The sequence below is a fragment of the Erythrolamprus reginae genome, chromosome 1 (assembly GCF_031021105.1).
Source record: "Erythrolamprus reginae isolate rEryReg1 chromosome 1, rEryReg1.hap1, whole genome shotgun sequence".
In the NCBI taxonomy this organism is placed as follows: Eukaryota; Metazoa; Chordata; class Lepidosauria; order Squamata; family Dipsadidae; genus Erythrolamprus; species Erythrolamprus reginae.
Window position 1 is genome coordinate 86699998 of NC_091950.1, and position 19825 is coordinate 86719822.

At 40.5% G+C, this 19825-nt stretch overlaps 1 protein-coding gene across 1 annotated transcript in view; it reads right to left on the reverse strand.

Annotated features, from left to right (window-relative positions):
* The window catches only part of LOC139161601 (cytosolic phospholipase A2 epsilon-like), a 50082-nt gene that overhangs the window by 4004 nt on the left and 26253 nt on the right, over nucleotides 1-19825 (reverse strand). Inside the window, exons 13-20 of the mRNA XM_070741005.1 lie at nucleotides 18386-18423; nucleotides 16875-17010; nucleotides 8379-8515; nucleotides 5641-5863; nucleotides 4035-4149; nucleotides 3442-3579; nucleotides 2916-3023; nucleotides 1888-2085 (exon numbers count right to left, since the gene is read on the reverse strand). Coding sequence (XP_070597106.1) covers nucleotides 1888-2085; nucleotides 2916-3023; nucleotides 3442-3579; nucleotides 4035-4149; nucleotides 5641-5863; nucleotides 8379-8515; nucleotides 16875-17010; nucleotides 18386-18423 — 1093 coding nt within the window. The remainder of the gene's footprint in view (nucleotides 1-1887; nucleotides 2086-2915; nucleotides 3024-3441; nucleotides 3580-4034; nucleotides 4150-5640; nucleotides 5864-8378; nucleotides 8516-16874; nucleotides 17011-18385; nucleotides 18424-19825) is intronic.

Genomic DNA, 19825 nt, shown 5'->3' on the forward strand with positions numbered 1-19825 from the left:
TGGTTTATATATTTATTTATTTATTATTTATTTATTGGATTTGTATGCCGCCCCTCTCCAGAGACTCGAGGCGGCTAACAGCGACAATAAAACAGTGTACAATAGTAATTTGGTATTGATGATTAAAAATCAATTAATATAAAAACCAAACATACATACATACATACCATGCATAGAATTGTAAAGGCCTAGGGGGAAAGAGGATCTCAATTCCCCCATGCCTGGCGGCAGAGGTGGGTTTTAAGTTGTTTACGAAAGGCAAGGAGGGTGGGGGTAGTTCTAATCTCTGGGGGGGAGTTGGTTCCAGAGGGCTGGGGCCGCCACAGAGAAGGCTCTTCCCCTGGGTCCCGCCAGGCGACATTGCTTAGTTGACGGGACCCGGAGAAGATCCACTCTGTGGGACCTAACTGGTCGCTGGGATTCATGCAGCAGAAGGCGGTCCCTGAGGTAATCTGGTCCAGTGCCATGAAGGGCTTTATAGGTCATAACCAACACTTTGAATTGTGACCGGAAACTGATCGGCAACCAATGCAGACTGCGGAGTGTTGGTGTAACATGGGCATATTTGGGAAAGCCCATGATTGCTCTCGCAGCTGCATTCTTTGTCAACCCAACCATTATGGACAAACAGTTATTCTGACTGTAGACTTTAGAATGTAAGAAAAGATGGTGAATTCACATCCTGGAAATTGAGAATTTCCCTATACAGTGGTACCTCTACTTATGAATTTAATTCATTCTGTGACCAGGCTCTTAAGTAGAAAAGTTTGTAAGAAGAAGCAATTTCTCCCATAGGAATCAATGTAAAAGCAAATAATGTGTGTGACTGGGGAAACCACAGGGAGGGTGGAGGCCCTGTTTCCTCCCAGGAGATTCCTAGAGAGGCCCCATAGAGGCTTCTCCCTGCCTTTTCTGGCCCTATTTCTTCCCAGGAGATTCCTAGAGAGGCCCCACAGAGGCTTCTCCCCCCCCCCTTTTCTGGCCCCGTTTCCTCCCAGGAGATTCCTAGAAAGGCCCCCCCGGAGGCTTCTCCCTGCCTTTTCCGGTTACAGTTTTGGAGGCTCAGGATTGTAAGTGGAAAATGGTTCTTGAGAAGAGGCAAAAAAAAGTCTTGAATGCCTGGTTCTTATCTAGAAAAATTCGTAAGTAGAGGCATTCTTAGGTGTTGTGATTCCGTCTGAGGCTCCTCAGGGAACGGCTGAACCTCTGCCGGCTCCATGCTCAGAGGGGAAGGATGAGGAACAGGAGGAGGAGGAGGCCCAGGCAGACGGGGAGGAGGAATATCAGGCCAAGGGAGAGGGAGAACAGCCTGAGTCCCCCAGGGTGGAGCTCTCCCCAGCAAGCAGCCTGGAGTCCTTAGATGAAAATGCACAAGCCATCATCGATCTCAGGCAGAGAAGAGCAGCACAACGAAGGGGACAATTAGCCAGGTATTTTCAGCCCTAAATAGGCAACAGCTGGGTTTGGGTGTGGTTCTCCCCAGAAAGGCTGAAAAGGCAGACCCATCCTTCCTGTATTGTGGAGTATTATCTTTGGGAGTCCTGGGATCTGGCTGTGATCTTTGGCGTCTCTGATTCTGGCTTGTGGCCTTGAAGGCTGAAACCTTGGGGGGAAAGGCGTGGGTCTTATTCTCTACAGTGGTGTGTGTGCCAGCAAGAAGTCTGCTGTATTGTCTGGCCGTCAGGACTCTGCTGTGAAGCCTCATAGCCTGCCTGTTGGGAAGAACAGGTTTTTCTCTGTGTTTATTTTTCAAACTATAAAGTGCCTTTGCTTTTACCAGCGTGTCTGGCTGTTTTTTCCAGTTGGTGTTGAAGTCTGGGGGCACCCAGACAGAACATTAGGTAGAGGTAACAATGCATTTGAAAAAAGAAAATTTGTCTATATTACCTTTCCACATAGAAAAATTGTTGTTCTTCAAGTATTCGTTGTTCAGCTGCAGACCTTTAATAAAATTGGAATAGCTTGCAACAACTGGACGCACAGTTACAACATCTCTAATCACATCTGACACAGAACCATTAGGAATGAAAAGACGTGTTGGCTGCACATATGGTCTCTTGGGCAACCAAGGGGGAACATCTTCTTCTGTAAAACAGAGAAAACTTTATTTAGATACATCGTTCAAACAGCCTGTACGGAAAGGCAATATGTCTAGTGCGAAAAACATTCCCTGAACATGGGCTCCAGCAGGAGTCCAAACGCATGGAAGATGAAATCTCTGGTCTTGGTGACTGACAAAGAATGGATCCTGCAACAACCATCTGTGTTCTTGAAAGAGTCAAAACAAGACAATTTAAAAAGTTATTTGAAGTTTGCAAAGACAAATGTCAAATAAAACTGAATGGTACTTAAAAGGGAAAATTCAGTACCTGCAATTTTACCAAATTTTGATTATCATCATTCCCACAATTTTATTATATTTCCTCAGCCTCTTAGCCCTAGTCCAACACATTACCACATTGTTGCCATGTCTGTATTACATTTCCCAGGTAAGAGGTATGGAAGTTAAGGCCCTGGTTAGAATTGACCTTTAAGAAATGTCCCAGGGATCATACTCCTCAAATATAACTATACAGCCAACCAATCAGAATGCTTTAACTTCCCATTTGAAAGGCCTCTTGTGCTTAGCCAATCGGGCTTTGGCATCAGCCTTCCTGGCACATCGTAAGTCAAGGACTTTACATTTCTGGCGGGATCATAAGTTGAGAACTTAACACCATGGACTTCAGTCCATCTAGATCAAGAGTCTCCAAAGTGATCAATATTGAACTCCAAGAGTTGATAGTCTGTCCAAGGAAGGTAAGAAGTGGGCACACATTTCCAAGCTTTCAATTTCCAACTAATTAATTTGACACCAAATCATCTCCAAAAGGCACAGCAAAGAGAAGCGTTTTGGGGCATAACAGTCTACTAACCAATTTCATGCATTCTAGGTCTTGTCCACCTATGCCAGAAGTCCTCTGAATGTTCTGCTAAATATAAGGCATCAAGCAGGTTCTGGGAATAGATATTACTCCACATGCCTGGGAAGCAAAGAATATTTAACTTAGCATATTTTTTAAGTATGTGTCATCCCCATTACACTAAGATGGAAATCATATCAAAAAGTATAGAAGCCTTCTTTTTTCTACAGTATATGCTCCCATACTAGAGATGAAGTTTTTGCATATATTTGTTGGTCTGGACCTCATGTCAGAGGTCTGCAAACCATCTCCCTTTAAAACTTACATACAGATGTTTGCTATTAAGAGTCATATTAGCTACTGATCAGTAGCAGGTTTTGTACTGCCTCCTACTGACCAGTAACTAACATAATAATTTTTTAAACTACCTAAGCAGTTTGTGTTAATATGTATATCTAAAATGTCTAAAAATTAGATAAATAATACATTCTTGCTATCTGAAAGGCAAGAATCTAATTTATTTGTTTAGCTAAATTACCTTGCATAAAACAAAGACGAGATTCTGGAATCTTCTTCATCAAGTGACCCATGTAGAACTCACTTCCAAAATTTTCTGCGTTAATAAATGCCCCGTATTTCAAAAAACCCACTTCATACGGGGTAAATTCCACCCATTCTGCAGATGTAGTACAAATACACAGAAGTATAAACACAGACAGGCACATATGTATATATAAGCTAATAATCAGCAATCTTAAAATTTTGGTTATGTATTCTTCTGGAGGAAAATTATAGTTACGTAACAAAAGATCACACAGATAAAATTCCTTTTCAGGCTATCACTGATGATAAAGTCAGTTCAGTGAGAAACAAACAATCAAAAAATATTTTCATATAGAATGTACAGTGGTACGTCTACCTAAGAACGCCTCTACTTACAAACTTTTCTAGACAAGAACCAGGTGTTCAAGATTTTTTTGCCTCTTCTCAAGAACCAGTTTCCACTTACAAACCTGAGCCTCTGAAACTGTAACCAGAAAAGGCAGGGAGAAGCCTCTCTGGGGCCTCTCTAGGAATCTCCTGGGAGCAAACAGGGCCAGAAAAGGCAGGGAGAAGAAAATAGTATCTTACCTTTAAAATCTAAAGTGCTATATCTTTTCTTGACATTAAGAGCAAGGTAGATAGGAAGAGGATTTTGACCTAGATTTATTGCCTGTCGTTGATCTGAGAGCTTACGGGGATCTGGCTGTGCAAGAAAAACAGAAGTTAGTAGAAGAGCGAAAAACAAATAATGCTGTCATTTGTCTCCAATTCTTTTCTAGATCATACTTGTATTGGAAAACAATCATCCAGATAGTGAAATACTTTAATCATAAATTCAGATAAATACACTTGTTTCATATACATTTGCATATTCTAATGGACAGTTTACAATGAATGGGTGAGGTGGTCCACAAACAAGTTTAATAAATACATAAAAATGTAAAAAATAACAATAAACTTAGCAATAAGTTTTTGAAGTTCATCTCTTATTCCATTTTTACATAATCATGTCAATAGATATTTCTTGTGCATCTGATTCAAGATACAGATCTGAATTAAAAATATAGAAATCAGCAAAGCTGAACTCAAGCTTATTCCATTGTATCCAAAAATAATTTTTAGCTGTAATTGTGTTCTATCCTATCTTTTCACTAGGTTGGTATGGACAATGTTGAATATGTATTTAATAAAAACATTTTAATATGGGAACAGAATGTCAATTAGTACCTCCTGGTGTAATTCTGTTTTCACAAAACATCATAGGATTGTTTTCTGTGAAATAGGACAATTCTGGGGGCTCCAGATAACTATTCAAGTCTTCTTATCTAATCTATCACAGATATTTGTGTTCTGTCTGGGTGCCCCCAGACTTCAACACCAACTGGAAAAAACAGCCAGACACGCTGGTAAAAACAAAGGCACTTTATAGTTTGAAAAATAAACACAGAGAAAAACCTGTTCTTCCCAACAGGCAGGCTATGAGACTTCACAGCAGAGTCCTGATGGCCAGACAATACAGCAGACTTCTTGCTGGCACACCCACCACTGTAGAGAATAAGACCCACACCTTTTCCCCCCAAGGTTTCAGTATTCAAAGTCACAAACCAGAATTCCAAGACGCCAAAGATCACAGCCAGGTCCCAGGACTCCCAAAGATAATACTCCACAAGCCAGGAAGGGTGGGTCTGCCTTTTCAGCCTTTCCGGAGAGCACCACACCCAAATCCAGCTGTTGCCTCTTTAGTGCTGAAAGTACCTGGCTAATTGTCCCCTTCGTTGTGTTGCTCTTCTCTGCCGGAGATCGATGATTGCTTGTGCATTTTCATCTAGGGAATCCAGGCTGCTTGCTGGAGAGAGTTCCCCCTCGGGGGACTCTGGCTGTCCTCCCTCTCCCTCAGCCTGAGATTCCTCCTCCCCGTCTGCCTGAACCTCCTGTTCCTCATCCTCCCCCTCTGAGCAGGAAGCCGGCAGAGGATCAGCCGTTCCCTGAGGGGCCTCAGACAGAATCACAACAATTTGCTACTAGCTGATAGTGGATGGTGTGGAATGGACAAATAAACCAGTATATTAACAATTGATATTTTGAGGCAGATAATTCCTAGAATTAAAGAAACAGTAGCAAGAACCATTCCCTATATTTTTTCCATGGTTTATATCACCTTACACTTTAAAAGGAAAATGTGTGAATATAGTACCTCATCATGAAACATAGCTTCAAGAATTAGTCCCCAGAGATCTGCAAATGTCAGCTTGTGACCTTCATCATGTCTGTTCCATATTTCCTTCTCATAATATTTCAAGTTGTCTCCACTAAAACAGCACAGTTTGTTCTTCACCACCTGTTTCCGAACATCCATGATCATGCCTTCCAGATTCTTGTGTGACCAATATGGATCTCTGAATAAATTGATCATTGCCCTAAGGAAAGGAAATTGAATTGTAAGCCACCCAGAGCACGGGTGGGTTCTAACTTAGCTCGCGGCCAGTTTGCTTCGTGGCTGCATGAGCATTGCAAATCATGTGGCCATATCACATGGGCATGTATGTGCAGTGCCAAAAAATTGACAAAAAAGCCGAAAAAATATAACAGTACAGTGGTACCTCATCTTACGAAGGCCTCTTCTAATGAACTTTTCAAGATACGAACCCGGTGTTTAAGATTTTTTTTGCCTCTTCTTCCGAACTATTTTCACCTTACGAACCCAAGCAGCTACTGCTGGGATGAAGGGGTTTCTTTTTTCCCCCTTTATTGAAGAAAGAAAAGGGAGGGGCAGCTTGGAGGAGTAAAGATTTTGCATGCTTGCAAAAGCACTGAAACGGTGTCTTTTTAAGAAAGAAAAGGGAGGGGCAGCTTGGAGGAGTAAAGATTTTGCATGCTTGCAAAAGCACTGAAACGGTGTCTTTTTAAGAAAGAAAAGGGAGAGGCAGCTTGGAGGAGTAAAGATTTTGCATGCTTGCAAAGGCACTGAAACTGTGTCTTTTGAAAAAAGAAAAGGGAGGGGCGCCCCCCTTGCCTTTCTTCCTTCCCACTCACCCTTTAGCCTAGCCTTGCTTCTTCCACCCGCCCCTTTAGCTGCTCCTCCCTGCCCTCTGTTCGCCTCCCTTCTAAAGTTTGGGATTTTCCTGAAGGATTTGCACACATTATTTGCTTTTATATTGATTCCTATGGGAAACATTGTTTCATCTTATGAACTTTTCACCTTACGAACCTCCTCCTGGAACCAATTAAGTTCGTATGATGAGGTACCACTGTATATGCACATTGCTGGGAATCCGCTTCTGCACATGCACAGAAGAAGAAAAATCAGCAAAAAATCCCTCCTCCCAAAAAATAAATTCCCCAAAAATTATTTCCAAAAAAAAAGATGGCAGCATCCTCAAACCAGCACCAGTCCAAACAGGGAAGAACCCACCTCTGACCCAGAGTCATTTACTGAGATGGGTGGCTATAGAAATCAATCAAACAAATAAATGAATAAATGCCAGCATTTATGTTTGAATCAATTAGAAATTTTGAACAGACATAGGGGAGTCCTGGGTGGTTCCTGAGGTTGATTTTTTTTCTCCTTGCAGCAAAAATTGAACTGTGTGTGCAACTCTGTGTCTCATGCGTGCCCAAGCATGATTTTGCTTCTGCCCATGCACAGGAAGCAAAATCTTGCAAGAAGCAAAAAAAATCACGAAAATATTGCACACGTTCCCTCGCAAAATGTTGTTTTGTGCACATGCGCAGAATCAAAATCTCACTCGGACATCTGCGCATGCACATCGGAGACATGGAGCTGCGCACAGAGCACAACAGTAGCAGTGAGAGTGGCAATCCCCACCTGGGTATAGGCATTTGTTTAAGGTACTTGGGCAAAATGCCATAATTTTTCCTTCATTAAGCTTCTAATCTAATAGGGAATACAGTATTCCCTTGACTTTCGCAGGGGATACGTTCCAAGACTGCCCACAAAAGTCAAATTTCCATGAAGTAGAGACGCTCCCTTCCTTCCTTCCTTCCTCCCCCTTCCGCCTCCATTCCTGGTTTTATGTACACCCAGAACCCGCAGGGGCAAGGAGGTGGCAAGCTGAGGGCTTTGCTGTTGTCACTGCCAGCGTCTCCCATGGCGGCGGCGGTGGCAGCACCGGTGCTCAGGGTCAGGGCAGGGGAAGGGGAAGCTCAAGGCAAGAGGGATCCAGGCCAGGACTCAAAGCCGGGATTCCAGGCCGGTCAGCTGGGAGGTCGGACGCTACCACTAAGGGAGACAGCTTAGGTGGGTGGGAGAAGAAGAGGCAGTGGTTGCGGGCGGCAGTAAGGCTCGGCTTCAAGTGGAGTGTACCAACGCTCTGAGAATTAAAAGGGAGGGATCGGGAGGCTGGGGTGGAAGCGGAGCTTTTATTTAAAGACGGCTTCTTTAAAGAAATTTTAAAAATAAAAAAAATGCCACGGGTATACCATGGGTTTTCAAAAAAATTATTTATTTATTTATTTATTGAAAACCCATGGTATAGGCTATCCGCAAAAGTCAGACCCGCAAAAGTCAAGGGACCACTGTACAGGGAATTGACTTCCCAAATTAGATTTAGAGCAGAATAAAAATCAGGTCTGTTTGTGTTTTTTTTTAACTGATTGCAAATAAACTATTGAAACTTTTGGTTGCATTAGCAAATAATCATAACCAGCCGTTGGGAAAGAATTCTCTAGTCAGGGTGAAAGGAAAGGAAATAAGGAAGGGCTGGAAAATAAACACAAGAGAGTACCATCGATAGTTTTGTCTTGTTTTGGTTCCTGACTTTATTTCATTTTAGGCCAAAGGACTATAGATTTTACCAGGAGCACATATTTGAGGAGAGGAGATTTGACCTTTAATTCTTCATGATCACCCAAATAAAAACTCTCCCCCTGGTACCCACATTCTCTGAGTAATGTTGTTCATAGCTTCCTTACCATGTTGTGCCAGATAAACCAGTGACGTACGAAACACAGTCCAAGAGATTGAGTTTCTGGAGACCTAATAGGCTCCCATACATGGCAGTCATTGATCTTACTCCCCCGGCTGTAGTCATCACAGCTACGACTGGAACCTGAACAAGCACAGGTATAAAATAAATTAAATGATTCTGTTCCTAAGTAAAATTCATTTTTGAATAAAAGAGGGAGATTATATATAAACAGAAACATAGAGACATAGAAGACTGACAGAAGAAAAAGACCTCATGATCCATCTGGTCTGCCCTTAAACTATTTTCTGTATTTTATCTTAGGATGGATATATGTTTATCCCAGGCATGTTTAAATTCAGTTACTGTGGATTTATCAACCACGTCTGCTGGAAGTTTGTTCCAAGGATCTACTACGCTTTCAGTAAAATAATATTTTCTCACGTTGCTTTTGATCTTTCCCCCAACTAACTTCAGATTGTGTCCCCTTTTTCTTGTGTTCACTTTCCTATTAAAAACACTTCCCTCCTGGACCTTATTTAACCCTTTAACATATTTAAATGTTTCGATCATGTCCCCCCCTTTTCCTTCTGTCCTCCAGACTATACAGATTGAGTTCATTAAGTCTTTCCTGATACGTTTTATGCTTAAGACCTTCCACCATTCTTGTAGCCCGTCTTTGGACCGCTCAATTTTGTCAATATCTTTTTGTAGGTGAGGTCTCCAGAACTGAACACAGTATTCCAAATGTGGTCTCACCACGCTCTATATAGCGGGATCATAATGTCCCTCTTCCTGCTTGTTATACCTCTAACTATGGAGCCAAGCTTCCTACTTGCTTTCCCTACCGCCTGACTGCACTGTTCACCCATTTTGAGACTGTCAGAAATCATTACCCCTAAATCCTTTTCTTTTGAAGTATTTGCTAACACAGAACTGCCAATACAATACTCAGACTGAGGATTCCTTTTCCCCAAGTGCATTATTTTACATTTGGAAACATTAAACTGCAGTTTCCATTGCTTTGACCATTTATCTAGTAAAGCTAAATCATTTACCATATTACAGACCCCTCCAGGAATATCAACCCTAGTTTTTGCTAACACAGAACTGCCAATGCAATACTCAGATTGAGGATTCCTTTTCCTTTTCCAAAGAAGTCACTGAAATGAAGCTAGGATTATTACACATATTATTGTGCAAAACGGCATCATTTGCACAATGATGGAAATGTTTCTTTAAAAAGAAACAAATGTTTCTTTAAAAAGAAACAAATGTTTCTTTAAAAAATGTGTAGATGTTAATGGCCCTTGTCCCAAAATAATGCAAGAATAAAGGAAATATAGGAGAATAAAGGAAAATATATGGAAAAATCAAGCAAGAATAAAGGAAAATATATGGAAAAATCTATATATCTCAAGCATAATAGACCTTATCAAGCATCTTTCTAGTTCCAAGCATAGCTGACTCATTAAGCTTTATATGAAATCAGTACTTTATGTACATGGCTCACAAACTCAAATATTGCAATGAGTTGTAGAAAATTAGCAAACACCACCACTACCCCAGAAGAATGAAATGTTTTGGGAAATATTAAAAAGGCAGAATATTATACTTCCAAAAGGAGAAAATGGAGAAACATGCTCTTGGAAATAGAAAGCAACCTTAATATCTTTCTTAGTATCTCCCAGGAGATATTTTGTGCCCATTAAAAAAGATTGGGCCAGCCTATTAAGAAACCAGCCCCAGTTTCCCTGCCTCAATAAGAAACTGAGGCCAGATTTTAGAAATGTAGATTTGGTAATCCATTCAGAAAGATTGGGTGAAGACAGAAATTCAGATAAGCAACAAACAAAAGGTTGACAAAATTAGTTCAGATAAGCACCTAGGATTTGCATTTCCCCTTTTGCCTATAGAGCCAATTATGACCCCTACATAACCCCTACATGATCTCTATTTATTTATTTATTTATTTATTTATTTTTATTTATTCATTTGTCCAATACACAGATACATAGGAAGAAAAATAGACATGTGATAATATAAAAGAGGGTGAAAGTGAACTTAGAGGAGAGGATATATGAAAGGAAGACAATATATAAGATAGGTGAAAGAAAGGAAAGACAATTGGACAGGGGATGAAAGGCACACCAGTGCACTTATGTACACCCCTTACTGGCCTCTTAGGAACCTGGAGAGGTCAATCGTGGAGAGTCTAAGGGAGAAGTGTTGGGGGTTAGCGGTTGACACAATTGAGTCCGGTAATGAGTTCCACGCTTCGATAACTCGATTGTTGAAATCATAGAATATAATAACAGCTAATAGAATACATGTCCCTGCACAGAAACAGGAAGCTCAAATGCAAATCCCAAATGATGGCATTGAAAAAAAAAACCACGCTCAACTTCATTTTGTCAGCTGCCCAGATCAGTGGTGGATTGCTACCAGTTCGCACTGGTTCAGGCTCCACCCAGACATCATCAAAAGTGCTCTGTGCATTCGCAGAAGTGTTGCACGTGAGAAAAGTATGCACCCGCGTGCTCTCATTCCTGAACCAGTAGCAAAGGTAAGTGGAACCCACTACTGGCTCAGAGCCACAAACCCTACTTCATCAATAAACCATCTTTCAAATCAATCTCCATATTTCCAGTATCTTTCTCTCAGCTTAGAACTGAATCAGGTTGATACTTCTTCCCACAGAGTTTTCATTAAATCATCTCTGAAAAGTCTTGAGAAATTAAGCTAAGTTTATTTTTTAGACATTATCTCAAACAGGTATAGACTAATAAACCCCTAGGTCCTGCCCTACTGAGAAATGATTCCCAGCTAGTACAGTCATTGGATTGTTCATTCGTTTGTTTATGGTCAAGTACATATTGGTGGTATACAAAGGTATAACAATGTTTATATACCGTATAGATGATACAGGGCCACCATCAGGAATTCTGGGGCCCCATACAGCCTAAGTGTCTGCCCCCCCCCCCCGCCATTTTAAAACTATTTTAAGTCGCCAAGCCACTCCATCCCCCGGGGATCATTTCCCGCTTCACGCCAAGCGAGGCAGTCCCATAGGCCAGTGTTTCCCAACCTTGGCAACTTGAAGATTTCTGGGAGTTGAAGTCCAGATATCTTCAAGTTGTCAAGGTTGGGAAGCACTGCCATAGGCTATTTCAGGAACTGGGTTAAGCCGATTGTGTGGACTCGTCCAGGAGAAAGAAAGAAGCGGGAGTGACAAGGGAAAGAAAGATCCTCCTGGCATCGGTCAGGCAGAGCGAGGCTTATTTAGGGCTCCTTGGCACTTCTCCCTTCTTGTTGACAAAACCATGTGCTTTCTAGTGAGGGGAGGGGGATCCCACACCTGGCAGCCACTGGCGAGGAGCTGGAAAGGACGAGGGGAGAAAAAAAGCAGGGTACCAGCAGTCGGGCGGGTGTCTTGAGGGGGCACTCCCATCTGGAAGGAAGGGAAGAAAGGCGAGGGCGAGCTATGAAGGAAGGAGGGAGGGTGGAAGGAAGGAAGGAAGGAAGGAAGGAAGGAAGGAAGGAAGGAAGGGTAAAAGGGGCGATCAAGAGAGGAATGGGTGAATGAATGGGCGGAGGGTGGGAAGGAAGGAAGGAAAGAGGGAAGGGACAGGAACAGAGGAAGGGTGCAAAGGAAGCAAGGAAAGATGTGAAAGGGGAGAGTAAGAGAGGAAGGAGTGAAAGAAGGGAGTGAGGGAGGAAAGAAGGGAGGAAGGAGAAGGAAAGCAAGAAATGGAGGGAGGGAAGGAAGGAAAGAAAGAAAAAAAGAAAGAAAGAAAGAAAGAAAGAAAGAAAGAAAGAAAGAAAGAAAGGGGGAAGGGACAGGAACAGAGGAAGGAAGGAAGGAAACTTATGAAAGGGGAGAGTAAGAGAGGAAGGACTGAAGGAAGGGAGGGAGGGAAGAAGGTAGGAAGGAGAAAGAAAAGAAGAAATAGAGGAAGGGAAGGTAAAAGAGAGAAAGAAAAAGAGAAAGAAAGAGAAAGAAAGAAAGAAAGAAAGAGAATGAAAGAGGAATAAAAAGAGAGAGGGGGAATGAAAGAAATGGAAGGAGGGAAGGAAGGAGAGAAAGAAAGAGGAAGAAAGAAAGCAAGAGAAAGAAAAAAGAATGAAAGAGCAAGAGAGAAAGAGAGAAAGAAAGAAAAAGAAACGAAAGAAAGAAAGAGGAAAGAAAGAGAATGAAAGAGAAATAAAAAGAGAGGGGGAATGAAAGAAATGGAAGGAGGGAAGGAAGGAGAGAAAGAAAGAGGAAGAAAGAAAGCAAGAGAAAGAAAAAAGAATGAAAGAGGAAGAGAGAAAGAGAGAAAGAAAGAAAAAGAAACGAAAGAAAGAAAGAGGAAAGAAAGAGAATGAAAGACAAATAAAAAGAGAGGGGGAATGAAAGAAATGGAAAGAGGGAAGGAAGGAGAGAAAGAAAGAGAAAGAAAGAAAGATAAAGAAAAAAGAATGAAAGAGCAAGAGAGAAATAGAGAAAGAAAGAAAAAGCAACGAAAGAAATTGTGATTTTTACTAGGCAGAGTGGCTGAGCCCGCCTTCTCGAAAAGACTACAACTCCCAAGAGGCACCGGGAGGGAAGTGTGGGCGAAGGGGGCGGGCGCCCGCGGAGTTGGTCGTGGGAATAGTAGAATGAAAAGGCAGTCAAGTCGGCAAAATAAAGGCGAGTGAGTGAGGGAAGGGAATGTCGGGAGGGAATGGCTCACTGCTTTTCCACCCAGCCAGCCCCTTCCCACTGAGACGAGGGGGGTCATGAGACTGCGGACCCCCCTAATTGTTCAATTTCGCCGGGCCTGTCACACCACTCCCAGTAGTACCGGTCTATCGGCGGCCCTGAGATGATACTAGTGAGAGAGAGAGAGAGAGAGAGATTAGGACAGGAGATGGAAGACATGCTGGTGCACTTACATACGCCCCTTATTGACCTCTTAGGAATCGGGAGAGGTCAACAGTGGATAGTCTAAGAGTAAAGTTTTGGGGTTTAGGTGATGAAACTACAGAGACAGGTAGTGAGTTCCATGCATCAACTACTCGGTTACTAAAGTCGTATTTCCTGCAGTCAAGTTTATAGAGCGGTTTTCTTTAAGTTTGTATCTGTTGTGTGCTCATGTGTTGTTGTGGTTGAAGCTGAAGTAGTCGTTGACAGGAAGGACATTGTAGCAGATGATTTTATGGGCTATAATTAGGTCTTGTTTAAGAATAGAATAACAGAGGTGGAAGAGACCTTGGAGATTTTCTACTCTAACTCCCTGCTTAGGCAGGAAACCCTAAATCATCTTAGACAAATGAGTATCCAAACTCTTCTTAAAATAGCAATAGCATTTACATTTATATACAATTTTACAGTGCTTTACAGCCCTCTCTAAGCGGTTTACAGAGAGTAAGCATATTGCCCCCAGCAATCTGGGTCCTCATTTTACCGACCTTGGAAGGATGGAAGCCTGAGTCAACCTTAAGTCTACTGAGATTTGATCTGCCAAACTGCTGGCAACTGGTGATCAGCAGAAATGGCTTGCAGTACTTCACGGTAACCACTGTGCCACCGAGGTTCTGTAAAAATTTCCATTATTGGAACATTCAAAACTTCTGGAGGCAAGCTGTTCCACTGATTAATTGTTCTGTCAGGTAATTTCTCCTTAGTTCTAAGTTACTTATCTCCTTGTTTAGTTTCCACCCATTACTTCTTCCCCTACCCTCAGATGCTTTGGAGAGTAGCTTGACTCCCTCTTCTTTGTGGCAGCCCCTTAGATATCAGACACTGCTATCATGATATCAGACACTGCTATCATGATTAAGGGACTTGAAACCAAGACTTACGAAGAGAGATTGAGGGAACTGGGCATGGATAGCCTAGAGAAAAGGAGGGCCAGAGGGGACATGATAGCTGTATATAGGTATATGAGGGGTTGCCACAGAGAGGAGGGGGTCACTCTATTCTCCAGAGCATGAGAGGGTCGGACAAGGAACAACGACTGGAAGCTGACCAAGGAGAGATTCAACCTAGAAGTAAGGAAGAACTTCCTGACGGTCAGAGCGATCAACCATTGGAACAACCTGCCTGCGGAGGTTGTGAACTCCCCAACTCTGGACACTTTCAAGAGGAGATTGGACTGCCATTTGGCTGGGGTGCTTTAGGATTCCTGCTCAGGCAGGGGGTTGGACTTGATGACCTGCATGGTCCCTTTCAACTCTAACAATAAATAAAATAAATAAATGTCCTTCTTTTCATTAAACTAGACACACCCAATTCCAGCAACTGTTCTTTCTACATTTTAGCCCTCCAGGCCCCTAATTATGAAATTACTGTAATCATGGAGAGGTGCTCCCTTACATAACCTGGCACAATGCCAGGAAGAGCTTTATAGGTTAGAACCAGCACCTGGTACAGAATTCAGGAACAAAGAAGCGGAGGTTTGGATCAAGAGTAATTGCCTATTTTGCTGCATTTTGTACCAGCTGCTTTTGTTCCAGAAGCTCTTCAAAGTAAGCCCCATTTATTACTGGTTTTTTTACTTTTATTGTTACTTTAATTTTCTGTTTGTTTGTTCGTTCGTTTGTCCAATGCACAATAATACACAATGAAAGTTATAGAAGATATACTCGAGTAAAATATATTAGAGAATGAATAGAAGTTAAAATATTGCAATAAAATATATCAATAAGAGAATAGAAGAATATTATAAGAAGAATAGAATAGAAGAATAGTAGATACGATATATGAGGTATAGGAGAGACAATAGGACAGGAGACGGGAGGCATAATCTTACATAGATTATTTTAAACAAAAGAACTGGGTTGATTGTAAACATAAATTCACCATAGCTTGGCAGTAGCCTTATTGAAGGTTGAACAATAAACATCATTGTGCATAGATAAAATAATTTATTTAACATATTCCGTGTATTTTTAAAAATATAATCCACACCGAAAATTGGCAAAACATAGGATTTCTTCTGAAGACATGCAGGACAGAAAAGTTTCAAGCACCTTTCCTGGAAATAAGAATTCAGTAATAACATGTAAAACTAACCATATTTCAGAGTATGTATTTGAAATCAGGCTCCTTAGATAACTTTATTTATTTATTTAATTATATTTCGATGCTGCCCAATTCCCTAGGGACTCAGGGCAGCTCACAACAAAAATAAACATGGATCAATATAAAAACATTTCAATTTAAAATAATTGCAGCCATCCAAACTGTTAGATCCTTGCTGGAATGAAGGACTGCAATCTTATAGTGAGTAACGGTTCTTTATTAACAGGAAGTAACGGTTTACAGAACTAGACAAGACAAAAACATGGCTGTGCCTGGCAGCTATATATATACCGGGCTGCCAGGCTGAGCCAACCAATCACCTTGCAGTATTCTCCCGCCCAAGGAATATGGGGTGGGTACAAGGCCTAACTGTCCTCTGGACACAACACATACATTTATGGGCCGACCTCGCTAGTAACCCTCCGAGGTCAATGGCCCCAGGCTTGTCGGAAATGCCAGGTCTTTACAGCTTTCTGGAAGGCCAATAAGGTGGTGGCAGTGTAGATCTCAGGAGGGAGCTGATTCCAGAGAGTTGGGGCGACCACAGAGAAGGCTCTCCCTTGTGGACCCACCAGCTAACACTGTTTAGCTGACAGGACTGGAAAAAGATTTATTTATACCAAATCTTCGGAGCAAATCGCATAAAGCAAACTTGAGTTTGCATGCTTGAATTAAAAACTGCAAAAGAGACTGAACACTAATGAGGAATTTGAATCTAGCTTAATATATACCGTATTTTTCATAGTATAAAAGCACCAGAGTATAAGACGCACCTTAGTTTTGGGGGAGGAAAAAAGGGAAAAAATTTGCTTACCAGATATTCATCTGGCTAGCATCCTTAGTCTGGTCAGATTCAGCATATTATTTTATCCCCTGGTTAGGGCTTTAAAAAACCTTATTTGGAGGGAGTAACAATGAAAGAGCTTGCAAGCCAATAAGAGCTGGGAAAATCATTAGCACCTGGTTAGGGCTGAAAAGAAACATTCGGAGCAAGTAGAGCAATGAAAAAAACCCTGCAAAGACTTAGGGCTTGAAAAACATTCTTTGCACAGACTAACAATGAAAGAGCTTGTAAGAGCTGGGGACATTGTTAGGGCTGGAAAGAAACATTTGGAGCAAGTAGAGCAATTTAAAAAACCCTAAAAAGACAGGGTTTAGAAAACATTCTTCACAGAGAGTAACAATGAAAGAGCTTGCAAGACGGAAGAGCACCTAATTAGGGCTGGGGGGAAAAGCTTTGAAAAAAGATACATTCAGAGTATAAGACACTCCTGAATTTTAAGTCTCTTTACCACTTTAGGGAGGAAAAGGGTGCATCTTATACTCCAAAAAATACGGTGTATATTTATCATGGCTCAATCTATATATGTGTGTATATATATATATATGGGGGCAGCCTTACCCATCACCACCACTTTCTTTGCTCCTCTTATGTTGCTCTGCGACAGGTCATACCTCATTGTCCTGCAGTTCTCCTTCTAGCTGAAGAACATTTTTCAAACAAGCAGCAACATATTTCTTGCGCTTACAGATGAAATCCTGCTCCTCTGGACAGAGATCAAAGCCCAATCGTATATCTGGGTTTTTCTGGCTAGATAATAGAAACTCATATCATAATGCACACTAATGAAAGCATCAAAATTTTAACACATTCATAATTTATGCAAACTGTTTACTAATATAATTTGTAGGCATCAAAAGGGAAAAATATTTGACTCTGGCATGTTCACAATTTGTGTGCAGGCTGTGTAACCATCTATCAAGATAACATACATGTGGAAAAGGGAAAATACTTGACTCTAGCATATTCACAATTTGTGTACGCTATGTAGCCTCATAAATGTGAAAAGGGGAGAATATTTGTATTCTCTCTTTTTTTAAAAAAAAGTTTTTATTTACAAAGATAAATACAATAAATACATTTAATTACAATTAACAATATAGTCATGTCAAGATACAGGGAGAAAAAAGAATAAGAGAATTGGGTAATTGGGAGATTAAAAACAATAATTATATGTCAAATGATGATCTAGATAATATGCATTTAACAGTAAACAGAAACAAACAAACAAAAAGGTTGACAAACATACAGTCATACAGAAAGAAAAAGGGAGAAAAAGAAAGAAAGAAGAGAAGAATAAAAGAAAGGAAAGGTGGGGGGGTGTACGATAGATCTGTATTGGAATTGTGAACTAGAAGTATTTTCAGTAGAGAATATTTGTATTCTCCAGTATGAACATTTGACTGTAATTGTGTAATGCTTTTTGTTGGGTTCATTGACATGTTATTGCTCCAGGTAGAAAACTTAAATATTTTATTTCTCTCTCTTCTATGTATATTCGCAGTTACAGTCTTTGGCTTTTTGCAATTAAATATACTCTCTGAATGCTGGAAAATTACTATTTCTATTTAATGTTGGGCAGAATTTGGAGTTAATAAACATTATTTCAGAATTCCAATTAGAATTAATCAGAAATATCAGCCATTCAGCAGTCAGAAAGCAGAGAGATGCCATACAGAGCTGCATAGGCAGGGCTATGGAGAACTTAGATTCATATAACCTGGAATAGTTTAACACGTGCAATTAATTTGACATTTTATTTTGCATTTCTGAGATGACTAATATTTCAAATTTCATTATTGCTATTTTTAAAAGGGGAGCAGCTCTAGATCCCATTAAAGCATTATGGCTGTAAAAGTATAATTCTACATGCTGTACACTGTTGAGTTTAAATTTCAGACAAAGAAATTGTATTTAAATGTGAAATTATACCAAATTTTGAATATTGCCAAATCTTAATTTCAGCTTTTGTTTAATATGAAAGTGTTTATGGGGGTGTTTATTTATCTCTTTGGTGGGCGAGATGAGAAAGAGTCAAACTAATTAACCTGATTTTTAAACTGTGACAGAACTGAACTATCAAATTAACAAAAATTATTTTAAAAAATAGGAAATAAATAGTTACCCGTTTTCTGTTGTCACAAAGACTTCATATGTTTTATCCTAAAAGGGGGGGAAAGAATACACAAAGCATTGAATGACACTAAATCACATTTAATATTTCTATCTTTTTTAAAAGCATGGTTTGCTCTCTCTACTTTGAAAATAAAAACAAAATATTTATTAGATGATCCTACAAACTGGTTTTCAAGCTCCTCATATTACTAAATACAGTGGAACCCCGACATAAGAGCTGCTCTACTTAAGAGCAACTCGAGATAAGAGCTGGGAGGGGAGAGATATTTTTGTTCTACTTACAAGCCCAAATTCGAGATACAAGCGCCAAGGAGCTGTCTCCTGAAGCCAAACGCTAACTTCCGCGTTCGGCTTCAGGAGACAGCTGCGAAGCGGCGCGCGTGTTTTAAAAGGTTGCAGCCGGCCTGGGGGGCTCGGGGGGTGCTTACAGCTTTCTTTCTTGCTCTTTTTCTTTCTCTCTTTTACCTTCCCTTCCTCTATTTCTTCTTTTCTTTCTCCTTCCCACCTTCTTCCCTCCCTCCCTCCCTTCACTCATTCCTCTCTTACTCTCCCCTTTCATAAGTTTCCTTGCTTCCTTCCTCTGTTCCTGTCCCTTCCCTCTTTCCTTCCTTCCTTCCCACCCTCCGTCCATTCATTCACCCATTCCTCTCTTGATCGCTTAAAGCCGGTCCCTGGTGCAAAAAGGGTTGGGGACCTCTGTCCTACAGGATTGGGTGGCAGAGAAGTTGAACATATGTAAATTTAAAAGTTTAAGAAAGTTTACAAGTTAAGTGAAAGAAACTTCATTATTCATTTATATGTACATGTACATTCCTTCATTAAAAACATGTCTTTCTGCATAATTTAGACTAACTTTGTGAGTTTTTTGAGGGCTGGAACCAATTAAAATTATTTACATTAATTCCTATGGGGAAAAGTCGTTCGAGATAAGAGCTGCTCGACTTAAGAGCCCAGGTCCGGAACGAATTAAATTCGTATCTCGAGGTACCACTGTATCCATTTGCACATGAAAATTTTGCCCTTAGTAGAACAGAACTTTTTTTTCAAATTTAGTACGTAGAAAATAAAATAATGTTTGCTTATTTATCTTCATACAAAATGGTCTTCTGAATGGGAAAAAGATTTTTATTAAATCTAACATAAAATTTGCATCTAAATTATATTTATATGCTATATTTCATTGTCAGGTATAATTTGTACATAAAATTGTACAGATATTTTAAAAACAAATTGTCTCTTTAGAGGGAAGAAACCAGCCAGATAGCTGCTAATTATTCGTTGAAACTGGAATTAATGTTAAATGTTAAAACAGGGAGCTTTTCCAAAGAGAAAAACCAGTTGCTTCTAGGTATCCTCATATGATTTGCACACTAGATGTTACAATAGCAGTTCCATGTGCTTACGCTACAAACATAACCCAATTATATAG